General features: G+C 33.0%; 1 protein-coding gene across 2 annotated transcripts; it reads right to left on the bottom strand.

The window, feature by feature from the left end:
* Positions 1–3,668: 3,668 nt before the first annotated feature.
* Positions 3,669–6,254, bottom strand: LOC104118044 (heavy metal-associated isoprenylated plant protein 35). 2 transcript variants are annotated; one of them, XR_011408322.1, is made up of 4 exons: positions 5,810–6,254; positions 5,180–5,255; positions 3,953–4,266; positions 3,669–3,865 (listed from the first exon to the last, which is right to left on the bottom strand). XR_011408322.1 is itself a non-coding variant. In XM_009629216.4 (3 exons), exons 1-3 carry the CDS (start codon positions 6,023–6,025, stop codon positions 4,118–4,120), a joined length of 441 nt encoding a protein of 146 aa, XP_009627511.1. In that variant the 5' UTR covers positions 6,026–6,254; the 3' UTR covers positions 3,669–4,117. The 2 variants fall into 2 exon arrangements, 1 of the variants encoding a protein (XP_009627511.1); XM_009629216.4 differs by having other exon boundaries at positions 3,669–4,266.
* Between the last annotated feature and the right edge of the window lie 7,949 nt (positions 6,255–14,203).

Raw genomic sequence — 14,203 nt, 5'->3', positions numbered from 1 at the left:
CATAGGTACTCGTCACTTCACATATATGCCGCTCACATTAATTTCACTTAGCAAATAATCTAAGGTTCCTAATTCCCTCAAGTCAGGGTTAGACACAACAATTACCTCGCTCCGAAGGCCACTTAATTCTCAATCACAGCTTTTCCTTTGGAATTCACCTCCAAACCACTCGTATCTATTCAAAAATGACTCAATAATATCAAATATTGCTAAAGGAATCAATTATATTGCATAAATTAAATTTCCTAAATTTTTCTCCAAAAAGTCAAAAAATCGACCCCGGGCCCGCTTGGTCAAAACCCGAGGTTCGGACCAAAATCCTTTTGCTTATTCACCCCTGAGTCCGAATATGTAATTAGTTTTGGAATCCGACCTCAAATTGAGGTCTAAATTCCCAAATTCTCGAAATCCCTATTTTCTACCCTAACCCCTAATTCTACCATGAAAACTCTAGATTTTAGGCTGAAAATTCAAGAAATGTAATGGGTAATTGAAAGAAAATAGTTTAGAATCACTTACCAACAATTTGGGGAAGGAATGACTCTTGAAAAATCGCCCCTCACCGTTTGGTTTTTTGAGAAAAATGAGTTTTTTTGGCAAAAATCTCGTTTTGGATTCTGTTAAGTGTTGGGCGACAATGTTCATCGCGTTCGCGAGAGCACTGTCGCGTTCGCGGAGGGTACTAGCTGCCAAGCCTTCGAGTTCGCGAGGCCCAGCTCACGTTCGCGATGATCACTCCCCTCTGGCCTTCGCGTTCGCGAGGAATGTCTCGCGTTCGCGCGGAAGGAACGACCAACCCCCCTCCCCCACCCCCCAGGTCCCCACATGCTTCGCGTTCACGTTGAGCCGGTCGCATTCGCAAAGGGTAAATCCCCCATCACTTCGCATTCGCGACCAGGCCTTCGCGTTCGCGAAGAAGAAGTCTCAGCCTCATCAGATTACTCTTCGTGTTCACGAGAGGACCTTCGCGAACGCGAAGAAGGATATGACAGACACCAGAATCTGCAGAAACTAGATTTTTTCCAAGTCCAAAACATCCCGTGGCCTATCTGAAACTCACCCGAGTCCTCGGGGCTCCAAATCAAACATGCACACAAGTTCAAAAATATCATATGAACTTGCTCACGTGATCAAATCGCCAAAATAACACCTAGAACTCTAAATTTAGCACCAAATCAAATAAAATTCTCAAGAACACTTTAAAACTTCTAATTTCTCAACTGGACGTCCGAATCACATCAAATCAACTCCATTTCTCACCAAATTTCACAGACATGTCTTAAATATCATAATGAACCTGTAACGGGCTCCGAAATCAAAATACGGACCCAGTACTAACAATGTCAAACATCAATCAATTCTTAAAAATAATTAATTTTCAGACTTTTAATTTTCATCAAAAATTCATAACTTGAGTTAGGGACCTCCGAATTCGATTCCGGGCATACGCCTAGGTCCCATAATTCGATCTGAGCCCGTTTACCAAAAATATTGACCGAAGTCAACTAAAATCAACTTTTAAGGTAAAAATTCTTATTTTTATCAGTTTTCAACATAAAAGCTTTTCGGAAACCTGTCCGAACTGCGCACGCAAATCGAGAAGGGTAAAAATAAGGTTTTTAAGTCTTAAGAGCGCAGATTCGAGTTCTAAAACATAAGATGACCTTTTGGATCATCACACAAATAAAACCCAGAAAACATTCCTCAATATAATATTCAAAAAGATACAAACAAGATAATTTTATGTGATCATTGTTCCTCAATGAATGAAGCCTTCAAGAGACTCAACCAAAAGAACAAGTCTTTAGTACAAGAAAAAGCAAGACCAGTAGAGCAGGTGAAAGTATTAGAACACAAACTCCAAGCAGTAAAGTTTGAGTTAGCACAATCCCAGACTCAGGTTGTCTCTCAGCAAAGGTATAGTCCACAACAATTGAGTTCTCAATCTCAAAATAAAATGGATGACAAGAGTGTGCATTCCCCAATGAATGCAATGAAATCCATTATATCGGATAGAGATACAACTAGTCCGGTTCAAACGGTAGCCGGTAAAGACTTATCAAATTCGTTTATGGTTGTCACTTTACCAAAAAGTGAAGATGAAGGTTCATTAAGCCAAACAAGACGTAGACTACCTAGAACATTGGTACAAGGAGAAACATTGAAAAAGAAAGGAATAATCTCAAAAAAGGAAAAAAAAATGGGAAAATAGAAGATATAGTTAAACAAACATTAGAAAAATTCATTCAAGATAAGGAGAAGCAAGACAAACATATGATCAGAAATTCCAGTCCAGAAATATCTCAGAGCTCATGAGAAGATAATAATCTAAATTATCAAGATTCTCAAAACCCGAATGATGACTTAGGAATAAATTATCAAGATTCTCAAGACACATATGATAACTTAAGAATAAATTATCAAGACACTCAAGCCCCAAATGATAATTCAGGAATGAGTTTTGATTCAATAGCTTTGAATAATCTTGACACGTAGAAGCAGACCATCATCATAATAGCAAGAATAAAACAAAGAAAAAGACAAAGATAGTGAGAAAGACTCTGGCAAAGGTACAATAATGCAATACAGAAAGGCATCTTCTACAGTAAAGCACAAAGACAAAAAAAGTGAGAAAGACTCTGGCAAAGGTACAATAACGCAATACGGAAAGGCATCTTCTACAGTAAAGCAAGCACAATAATACAAGACAGACTCTGAAGACTTCACGTGAACAAGAAAAAAGAAAGATTCTTCAAACCAAATGAAGTCCGGAAATGAAGTCCACAACACCTATAAATTGAGTGTTTCATGAAGACAGAAGATATAACAACTACAATAACCATTTGAAGAAAAACATACTCTCTTCCCTTCACCTACACCAGAAAAACCATTCTCCACAACTCTCTTTGTAAAATATTCCCCTATGTATGCTTTAGTATTTTCTATCTCAAATCTGTAAAATAAATAAAACTTTATGCTTTAGTGTGCAAGTTTTTATTTCCAAGTCCAGTAAACTCTTTTGGGTTTACCGAAAGGGAAATCTCTCTCTTGTAAACATGTAAGTTATTATTTTTATAAATTATGTTTCTGTTTATTACCCCGATTTATTTAAAGCTTTATATTATATCTTTATATCTTTAATTTCTTAGTTGCTAGTTTGTAGATAGCTAAAAAATCACTCTAAGTATTTGGCTATCTTTCCAACTTTTTAATAACCCTGATGGATCAACCTGTAAATTTCTAGGAGAGACCGGTTAAGATGAGCCCAAAATATTGCTAGAAAGGCGTTAAAGTGGGCAAATATAATTAATTGTGGCCAGGGTGAGGTTAAAGAAAAAATTGTTAAGAAAAGATCTATATCTTTAAAATGTTGGAGAGAAGAGATGAAGAGAGTAAGAAATTTTTAAAAAAAAAGAGTATATAAAATGGGGTAATGTCAATTCATAATTTGATAAAATAGTAGCGATACAATTTTACAGATCAAGAGAGAGAGAGTAACAGAGTAGAATTTTACAACATAAGGCTATCACCCTATCACTTTTTAAATTTTTATATCCCCCTCTAGTATTATTTTATATATATATATATATATATATATATACTAAACCAAATGGTGCAGTTCTTCTTTTCTGATACAGCTGGTTCTAGAAAGTTAAACAAATGGATAATACAAGGCAAACTACATGACATCTTATTGGAGTACAATTTATCTGTACAAATCACTCCAAATGTACATATGCTTCATTTTTATGCTGAAGATACAGAATACATGTGGTTGCACTATTGCATATATAGCCTTTTTTCTTTAATCATTAACATTTTGTGCTCTTTTTCCCCTCTTTTATCTCCTCCTTCTTTTCCACTACTACAACAACAAACAACATATACAGTTCAGTGTATTTTTACAGGTGGAGCCTGAAAAATATAGTGTGTACGCAGATTTTACCCTTACTTTGTGAAGATAAAAAAGTTGTCTCTGATAGACCCTCGACTATAAAAAAATATTTCAAAGCAGATTTGAAAAAGAAAATAGTAGTGAATAAGAAGTAGTGTTGAGAATAATGAACTCCTTTTTCCTCTAATACTTGTATGAATTCAACATAGAGTAGGTTCCCCATTATAACGAGTCATCTTGAGGAGTGTTCCAACTCGAAAGCTCAGCATTTTTTACGACTTTTGAAATGCTCTCCAAAACTTGGAAAGGTAATATGTCTCCAATAACAACCACTTTCTTGGTTTCAAGGTCTACTTGGTACATTGTCACCCCTGTTTGACATGGATTTGATTAGAACATCATTTAGAATTACTACTAGGTACAAGCTTACTTCATTAAGTACAACAAAATTGATATATGGGTTGGCATACAGACAACATCTTATAGGTCACGGGTTTGAGTCATGAAACTCTGAAGACACGGTAAAGTTGTCTATGTGTGACATAGATTACCGGTTCGATCCGTGGAAGCAGTCGCTAATGCTGATATTAGGATAAGTTGTTTACACCACACCCCTTGGGGTGCGGCTCTTCTTGAACCCTGCATGAATGCGGGATACTTTATGTACTGGACTATCCTATACGGACCACACCTTACATAAATAAGAAGTGACTCAAAAGTTAGAGCTTACTTTCTATAGTGTAAAAGTTCTTTACATGTCAAATTAAAATGATGTATAACAACAGATAGTTGTCTATGATAAACCTAATTTGGTAATCTAAAGACAAAATAAATAATCCACAATACAACTATTATATCTCAATACCAAGCAAGTTGGTGTCAGCTATATATATAAATTCTCACGGACCATGCCACTCATTCACTACTAATAAGATAAGAATTAGTGACTGTCAAATTCTGTAGCTAAATAGAAAAATTCATCGCTAATCCTATTTAACGACAGATTATCAAGAGATTATGTTAGCTACAAGCGATTACGCGATATATTAGCAACAATGTTCGTAACTAATTTTAGTTTTTTTTGTAGTGATTTAAACTCAGATAAAAAAAATATATGTATTGTCAAATTAGTATACATAAATAAGTTAAATCATAGAAGCTATTACTGTTAAGATAATGACCTTTCTTTCCGTAAATCAATTATGAGGTCAATTTTGAGGAAGTTTGGTAGTGATTAGAAGACACTTTTGTACTAGCTAGGAGAGAGGAGTGACTTGACAATACCTTCCATTTTGGAGATGTGTTTCTCAACTTTCCTTGCACAACCATTGCAGTGTATGGACACTCTTAGCACCACCACCTACACCATATATTTTCAAAGTTTAGCAATAAGGCTTCACATTCATATTTCACTTTCTTAAGATGAAAGTTCCCTTTAATCTCAATCATATCATATACACAAATATTAACTAACTCAAAAGAAAATCCTCTAACATTTTTTCGGTTAGATTGTCACATATTGATTGACAGTGAACAAGTTGTGTATTAAAATAAGACCGTACGTCTAATTCAATCCGAAAGCTAGCTCATAAAGCGAAAATTATCGAAGATTACATAAGGAGACAACAATTTGACTATCAAAGTGGGATGTTCCCACACTTAGGTGGAGGAAATTCCATTTAATCTCAAACAAATCATATACACAAGTACTGTTCAAACTAACTCAAAAGAAATCATCGTTCCATATTGATTGAGAGTGAACAAGTGTGTATTAAAATAGGATCGTACGTCTAATTCAATCGAAAAGTTAGCTCATAAAGTAAAAATTATCTAAGATTATACAAGGAGACAATAGCTCGGCTGCCAAATGGGATGATCGGAACATGAAAATTAATTTGGAATTGAAAAACATACCTTAGGCTTCAAATGGAAAGCTAGAGTTGGAGGTCCCACATTAATGATATCCTTAAGTCTCACCAAATGTTCATCTTCTGAAGGATTATTCATCAGTGGCTTGCTTTCTAACAAATCGTCATGATTTCCAAAATCATTGATGCAAAAACAAGATCCAGAAGAAGAAAGAGTAGTACTAAAACAGTCTAAAACTTTGCCAAAACTTAGCTTCCTCATTCTAGAATAGCAAATCTTTGCCCATATATATATATATCCCTCTCTTCTCTTTCAATGGCAATCAAAAGATTAATTCTTCATTGGGAAAGAAAAAGTTTAACAAAGACCAATGAAGCTAGTGAGCAGGAGAAGAGAGTCTGGACTACACAACCATTTTTGTAGGGAAGATAAAGTAGAAGGTAGTAGTTAAAGAGGGGGCAAACACAGACGGATCCAGAATTTAATATTTAATAATCCTAACAATGGTCTTGTTGTACTTTTAAAATTATAGGTGTAAATTTTAATATTTATTGAATTATAGTTTACATATCTATTTATATCCTATGTTTATATTATGTATGTCCACGAATAGCCTCTCTACATCATATAAGGTAGGGGTAAGGTCTGCATACACCTCACTCTCCCTAAACTCCACTTGTAGGATCAACTGGATATGTTATTATTATTGCATTTAATTATATGCTGTGTGTCGAGTTCCTTGAGTCGAGGATCTATCGGAAACAATCTCTCTATCTTTGTAATGTAGATGTAAGGTCTGCGTACACACTACCCTCTCCAGACCTCGTTTATGATATTACACTGGGTTTGTTATTGTTGTTATTGTATATTATGTGTGTCGAAAAAACTGGATTCGATTTAAACATATGGTTGGAAACTCCATTGGTCTCTTGAGACAAAGCAAAAGGCGAAGACACAAGGAAAGGGGCTTTCTAAATGAAAAGCAGTCTAACTGTCTAAGTAGGGAATTTGACATGTGATGTGGAACTAAAAGGCACGTATAATTAGAGAGACAATCTCCAACATATTTAAGGGAGTTCATGTGATATTAGTTGTTAGGTACAGTGAGAGCATCTATTTCATGTGACCATATACAAAGTGAGAAGTAATTCAGATCAAAGTGAAGAATGAGAGAGAAATAGATAATCGGAAACTTAAAGTTGTTTCCGTTTGACCTATAGATCACGAATTCGAGTTTCGAAAGTCATTAATGCGTATATTAGGGTAAACTGTCTACAACAAATCTTTTGAGGTGTGGTATTTTCGGGCCCTGTGTGAACGCGAAATACTTTGTACACCAGCTTATATTTTTTAAGTTAATAGTCACTCAAGCGAAAAAGATGTAACTAGCTAGACTTGTAGTCTTGTATACAGTCAAAATGTTATAAGTATAGTATAAATATTAGAATAAGCAATTATATATACCATTTTAAGGTATTCTCTTTTTGGTGCGCCGCTGGTTATTTTCATCTTGTAGCACCAAATTCAATTGTTCAAAGTCCAAAGTTTTACTTGAAGTAGTCTCTCCTGTCCCTCCCGGTCGTGGTCAAAAAGGGCAAAAAAATTAATAATTCAGGTTTAAATTTTAAAAATCAGGTTATATGTACATATGCACAGGGGCGCGGATGTAGTATTATAGCGACAAATTCAATTGAACTCGTAACTTTCGAACAACAACAATAACAAATTCAGTGAATTCTTACAAGTGGGGTGTGGGGAGAATAAGATGTACGCAGCCTTATCTTTACCCTGGAATGGTAAAGAGATTATTTTCGATAGACCATCGGTTAAAGATCCATAACTTTTGAAATGGAGTAAAAATTTATGTGAACCCATAACTTTAAAAATATAATAGCTTCAATGTTAAAAACTTTAAAAGTTAAACCGATAGAGTTAAAATCTTGGATCCGCCTCTACGTCCGAGAGGGTATTAAAGAATGTCATACTTATCCCTCTTCATTAAGGTTCTCAATAATATTTAAATAGAAGTTGTAGGTTAAATCCTCACATTTTTTATAGTTAGAACACAAATGGACGGTTCACTGTGGACCCGATAGCTTAACATGTTTGATAAAGCAAGGATTGTTTTATAACCCCTCCTCAAAATACTAATATAAATAACGTCACTTGATGTAACAAGAAATTGAGAGAGCACTACAAAAAATTAACTATGAATTTTATTGCTAATATATCGTTAAATTACTCGTAACTAACAGAAATTTAGATAATATGTCGTTAATCTATCACTAAATAAAATTAGCTATAAATATTTTTATTTAGCTATAGAATTTATCTGTCACCAATTCTTGTTTTTTTTTAGCATTGGAGAGTGATACCATTTAACTGTTTTATTGAAGCAAAGAGGGGAATATTTGGTGGATATAGGATAAACATATTAGACACATATATAGGGGTCAATGAATATGAAATCTTTGTCTACATGTACAAAAAATTTATACCATTGAGAGAGGGGTAAAGGGCATTAAATTATTGAAGGGGCCATTAAACCTCTATTATTGGTTCATTAAAAGTATGTAGTTTTATTATTTCATCAAGTTTAGTGGTTGTAGTTTCTACAGCTAATTTGGTCCATGTGATAATGGTTCTTTGAGAGGAAGAAGACAAACTTATTCAAGAAAATATTCATTGTAATTCATGTTATACAAATGTCTCTCACGTGAGATAGTAGCTAACAAAAAACTAAGCTGGAAATTTTGGAAGTGTTCTCTTTTTTTCGGTATTTTTTTAGGATAGGCGGTCTACATTACATTCATTGAGGTACGGTTCTTTTTCGGATCCTGCATGAATGCAGGATGCCTTGTGCAACCGGCTGTCCTTTTTTCAATTTCAGTCTTATGTTTTATAAAAATGGAGTATCACCATCTATCAAAACAGAGGCAGAACCAAGATTTCAACTTTATGAGTTCTAAATTTTAGAAATAACGATTTCAAGTGTTAATAATTGGATTCTAAATTTAATATATATATACATATCTATTGATTTTCTTAATATAAATATATTATTGAAACAAAAGCTATTGAACTATTGAGTTCGATCGAACCCATATTTAAACTTCTAGCTCTGCCCTGCCAAAAGCAAGTGTCCCTTTAGAAAGCTAGAAGAGTTTAGCTCTCTACTCCATTCGCATCCATCCTGGTCTGATCCGAACAGTTGTTTTACTGCATTTATAAAATGGGAATTAAGCACAGTTTCACTAGCTTTGTTGACTAGCAGTTGTATGCCACTTCTTCTAATGCTAAACTTGTGTTTTCAATCATGTGGTAGATATGGAAAAAGAAATACGAATAAAAATATCAACGTATTTAACTTTTATGGAAGCAAATTATACATTATATTAAGAAAATTGCTGAAGTATTTCATAGGGGAATTTCTACATCCAAACAAGCCAATATAATAGCGTAGTCTACTCCTTGTGCTAGTAGAGGAGTTAGGATTTTCATTAAGAATAGTCAAATATAAATATAAAGAAATAAACACAATGAAACGTCAAAGAAATTTAATATTTAGCATATATACATAAAAAAAACAAAATTATCTAGCTGCATAAATGTAATTTTTCGGCCTAAGGATATCATATGATTGACACTTCTTTGGACAAAGGTGACACTCCACCGCTGCTTTGTGCGGAAAAAATGACTCTACAATGATCTCATGTATTTCGTTTGCTAATCTTCCATATTATATTTTACTAATTTCTATGAAAAAAAGCCGTATGACTAAAAGAATATTTGTAATGGATCATAAAAATGATATCCCCTAATATTAGTGAAAATTCTTTTTTCATTTGTAGAATGTTTGAGTCTATAGAAGAAATAAAGGGCAAGTGCACAGATAGTCATTCTTAGGGATGCTATTTAGAGATTAGTTAATACTTATTTTGCCATGAAATTTTAAACTAAAAATCTTAACTTCAGGATAATTCAGAATATTTTTGTCCCGAAAATTAAATTATAAAACTAAAATTCAGGATATACTAGCTAATTTCTAAATAGCAACCTTATAGAGTAGTTATCTGGTATTATTTCTACGAGAAATGAGGACTGGACTTTCTTGGCCTTTTGGTGCATGGCCAACCCAAGAATATTGGGCTTATTGGCAGGTCAGGACCCTAGCTGAACCTATTGTGGGCTTCAGCATTTCAAGGTTCAACTTTTGTTGGGCCCAGTGAACATTGGGTATTGTCTGTATTATAATTTATAGCCTGTCTGGCCAAGCTTTCTTTGGGCCAAAAGTGTTTTTTTTTTAAACCAAACGTGCTTTTTCCCAAAAATTGATGTATTTGGCCAAGCATTTGGAATGAAAAAAAAAAGTATTTTTGAAGAGAAGCAGAAACCGTTTTCGAAAAACAGAAAAAAGTAGTTTATCTCCAAAAACACTTTTTTGAAAAGCACTTTTGAGAAAAATACACTTAGAACAAGTTTTTAAAAGTTTGGTCAAACACTAATTGCTGCTCAGAAATGCTTTTCAAATTAATTAGCAAAACACAAATTGTTTCTCACTAAAGCTGATTTTTGCAGCTTGGCCAAACATGCTATTAGGCATTCATCCCTTTCTTCACAATCACATCTAAATGAATTTAACTTACTTAGAGTCCGTTTGGCCATGAAATTTTTTTCACTTTTTTTGATTTTTTTTTTAAAAAAAATTCGAAATCATTATTTGGCTATAAAATTTCTAATTTTCACTTGAAAATGAATTTTGGAATTTTTCGAAAATTTAAAAAACTCCAAAAAGCTATTTTTCAAAGTTTCACTCAGGATTACTCACAAAAAATCAAAAACAACCCCAAATTATATTCATGTCCAAACACAACTCTAATTTTCAAATATCATTTTCACTTGAAAAAAAATACTTTTTTTCGGAATTTTACAATTCGTATGTCCAAATGCCCACTTACATTCATGTAAAAGAAAGAGCATTTACATGATTAATGTCTCTTAATCTGTCATAACAGGTAACATTACCTTATTTATCAGGTTACTAATTTCATTTTTATCGATGATTACTTTTAGTTATCATTTAGATAGCGTGATAGTTTATTTTTTTTCGGGTGATAGTAGTTATACTCCATATAAACTGGTGGCACCAGTGGAAGCTTATTTCATGTTGATATCACGTACTCCCTCTGTTTCAATTTATGTGAACATATTTCTTTTTCGGTCTGTACCAAAAAGAATGACTCCTTTCCTTATATGGAAATAATTTACCTTTATACAATAATTTATAGTCACATAAAATATATGTGCCTCGATTTACACCACAAGTTCAAAAGTCTTTTTTCTTTTCTTAAAATTCGTGCCCAGTCAAATGAGTTCACATAAATTAGAACGGAGGGAGTATAATTTAGTTAGTCAGATGATACTAAGTGGAATTATACTGATGACTAGAAATATACAAAAGTTTGGTAGCTTTTACACAATAATGATAAATCCTCATGAAAATGAGACATCAAATGACAGCAATGCATGTGAATAATTGAATACTAAACATAAAAATATAAACACAGGAAAGTGAGATTCATTTAAAATGACAATTTACTAGTTTTAACTAAAAAAAATATTACTACTATAGTAATACTTACTATTTAAACGTCGATTAGTTGGTCCATGTGCCGCCAATCAAATCATTGTAAATATCTTTTAGATTTTCTTAGCACAAAATTTAGCATTAAGTAATACAGATAGCTGTCCATGTAATGGTGGCTAATTATAACTTTGCAATTTTTATTACTAATAAATTGGCTGTAGAAAGGACATCATCTTTTACTTTTCATGATTCTACAAGGTCAAAATTAAATTATCAATGTCCCTAGCTTTCCAATTTCCACTGTCATGGGACCCATGTCTAGCATGCTCTCTTTCAAAAATTATCAAAGATCTCCAAGGCAAAATACATAATTTACCTGAACTAAAGATCAAATTCATGTTATATATTTTTAGCGAACGAAATTTTTTTTTATACACTTAATCTTTTTAAAGTGTGTCTAAGATACATCACTTTTTTATTAACTAATTTTTTAAAATATGTGTGACATCACATACCAATAAAGCCGTGACACATGTCATGACAAAAAAATGCATAATTTACACCTTAATTAATACTTATTTAAAGAAAATATAAAAGGATCCCCTTCCCAACCCATCTCTCATCTTCCCTGACGGCCCGGAAAAGAACGCCTTCTTTCTGGAGGCCTCGAGCTCGTTCTTTACTAGGCATCTAGGCGAATCCGCTGAGTTAATTAACTCAACGTAAAGAAAGCTCATTAGGTCAAAACTAGGGGAGTGCTTACTAATAGCGAAAAGTTAACATCTCTCCGCCCTTATTAGTGGTAGCGAACATCAGGTAACTTCGTGCTGTAAAACGACAGATTAGTAATGAAAGGCAATGTACTAAGAAAGCTCGACTCTATTAGACCTTTATCTGGAAAAAGCTGGAAGAAAGGCGAGAAAGAAAGGTTGCCCCGGACCCCCTTTTTAGTCATCTTTCTCCATTAACAGCTTGTTTGGATGGTTGTTACTCATTGTATCGTATTGTATTGTTATTCCAAAATAATGCTTGTTTTGATTGTTTCATTAAAATTGGTTGTATTGTATTGTTAAATCCTTTTTGAAACAACCGATTTGGTGTGGTGGGGTTTTTTTTCCTATATTTCTTTCCAATTATGCCCTAACTTATTACTCCATAATTCTATTTTACCGTTTATCTTTTTTTTTTTTAAACTCCAAATCTTCCACCTATAACCTACTTTGTCTTTGTCCCTTTTTTTTAAAACTTCTTTCGCTTCCAACTCCAACGGAAAATTACTAATTTTATTATAATTTGTATGAATTTAATTGCTTAATCTATTTATATGACATATTTGGTGATAAATTAGTAGAAAAGGGTTTTCTTAAATTATTTTTATGCGTAATTCTTGATAAATTTAATATTTAAACAATTGAGGGTATTTTAGTAAACTTATCAATTACAGTACAGTCAAACCAAACATCAAAATATTATTTAACAACCGTAAACAATATAATTTATCCAAACATTATATTTATAAAACGATACAATACATACAATAGAACACAATACATTATAAAACGATGGGCAGCCCCATCCAAACTGTAAAGTTCCGCCATTAAAATTATCATTGGCACCACTGTCATCACCATCAATATTAAGTTTTTAGAACAAAACCCACAAACACTATAACCCCATTTCTTCACACCCATTAAAAAAAAAAACTTACACAAAATTTTCAGCTTTTCATTGCCCTACATCGTATGGATGATTTAGAAACAAAATTATGAAAATGCATTAACTATTGTCAACTAACTCTGAAAATAAATCTGGAAACAAAATTATTAATCATCATCAAATTAACAGTGACACGAATCCAGCTCTGTAAGAATTATAACATGACAAATAGTAGAGAAGGGAACCATAATCTGATAGTAGAGAAGGAAACCATTGTTGAGCTTCAAACCCCAATTCCTAATCTTTTACAAAAAAATTAAGCAAAATCACCAATTCACTGAAGTTGATACTATACTCGGTATATGGTTTTGAACCACAAAGCCGCTAAGCTATAAAGAAGCGATTTTCATGCGGCAAACGTCTTGGGGAAACGAAAGAGAATAGTGATACAAAGTAAATGCATTGATTTTAGTAGATCTGAAAATAAGAAAGGTGGGTATCCAGCAAATTTGAAAATATTTCAGTCAAGTTTGGAGGAGATGAATAATCAATTTAGAATTTGAATTTAACTCTAAAATTATTTTAGTCGCTGAGAGCTTAATCTATGGAGAAAGCAAAGGTGGGGGTTCGGGGAGAAAAAAAATGGGTGGGGTGGTAGGGTGTGAAAGAGGGACCAAATTATTTGGAGGTATCTATATATTATTAAAAGGAGAGGAAAAATCCCTCTCCTCAAGCCAAGTGACAACTTAAAAAAAAGCCACATGGTATAAGTAGTTAATAATTAATTATTGATTATTATTTTTTAATTTAAATATCTATAAAATAATAAATAAAAAATTATAATTAAAAAAAACGATCATTCAAATTGGAGAGTAGTTTCAAGTTGGAGTTTTTAAATTCTATTTCTATATATTATTAAAAGGAGAGGAAAAAGCCATCTCCTTGAGCCAAGTTGCACCCTAGAAAAAAGCCACATGACATAAGTAGTTAATAATTAGTTATTGGTTATTATTATTTAATTTAAATCTATATATTAATAACGAAAAAGGGGCAAAAATGCCCTTGAACTATTTAAAATATCTCAAAAATACCCTCCGTTTATTTTTGGTACCAAAAATATCCATGTCGTCTATATTTTGGACCACAAATGCCCTTAAACCGTTAGTCTTGCCATTGAAGGTTTAGATTTGCTTACA

Source organism: Nicotiana tomentosiformis, chromosome 6 (genome assembly GCF_000390325.3).
Source record: "Nicotiana tomentosiformis chromosome 6, ASM39032v3, whole genome shotgun sequence".
Lineage (NCBI taxonomy): Eukaryota > Viridiplantae > Streptophyta > Magnoliopsida > Solanales > Solanaceae > Nicotiana > Nicotiana tomentosiformis.
The sequence above is the reverse complement of the archived record's forward strand: the minus strand, read 5'-3'. Positions and strand labels throughout refer to the sequence as shown.

Coding starts and splice junctions, on each gene's coding strand:
- LOC104118044 (XM_009629216.4), bottom strand. CDS start 6,025: ATGAGGAAGCTAAGTTTTGGCAAAGTTTTAGACTGTTTTAGTACTACT. Junction 5,256..5,809: donor CTTTCCATTTGAAGCCTAAG/GTATGTTTTTCA, acceptor TATATGGTGTAG/GTGGTGGTGCTAAGAGTGTC. Junction 4,267..5,179: donor ACACATCTCCAAAATGGAAG/GTATTGTCAAGT, acceptor CATGTCAAACAG/GGGTGACAATGTACCAAGTA.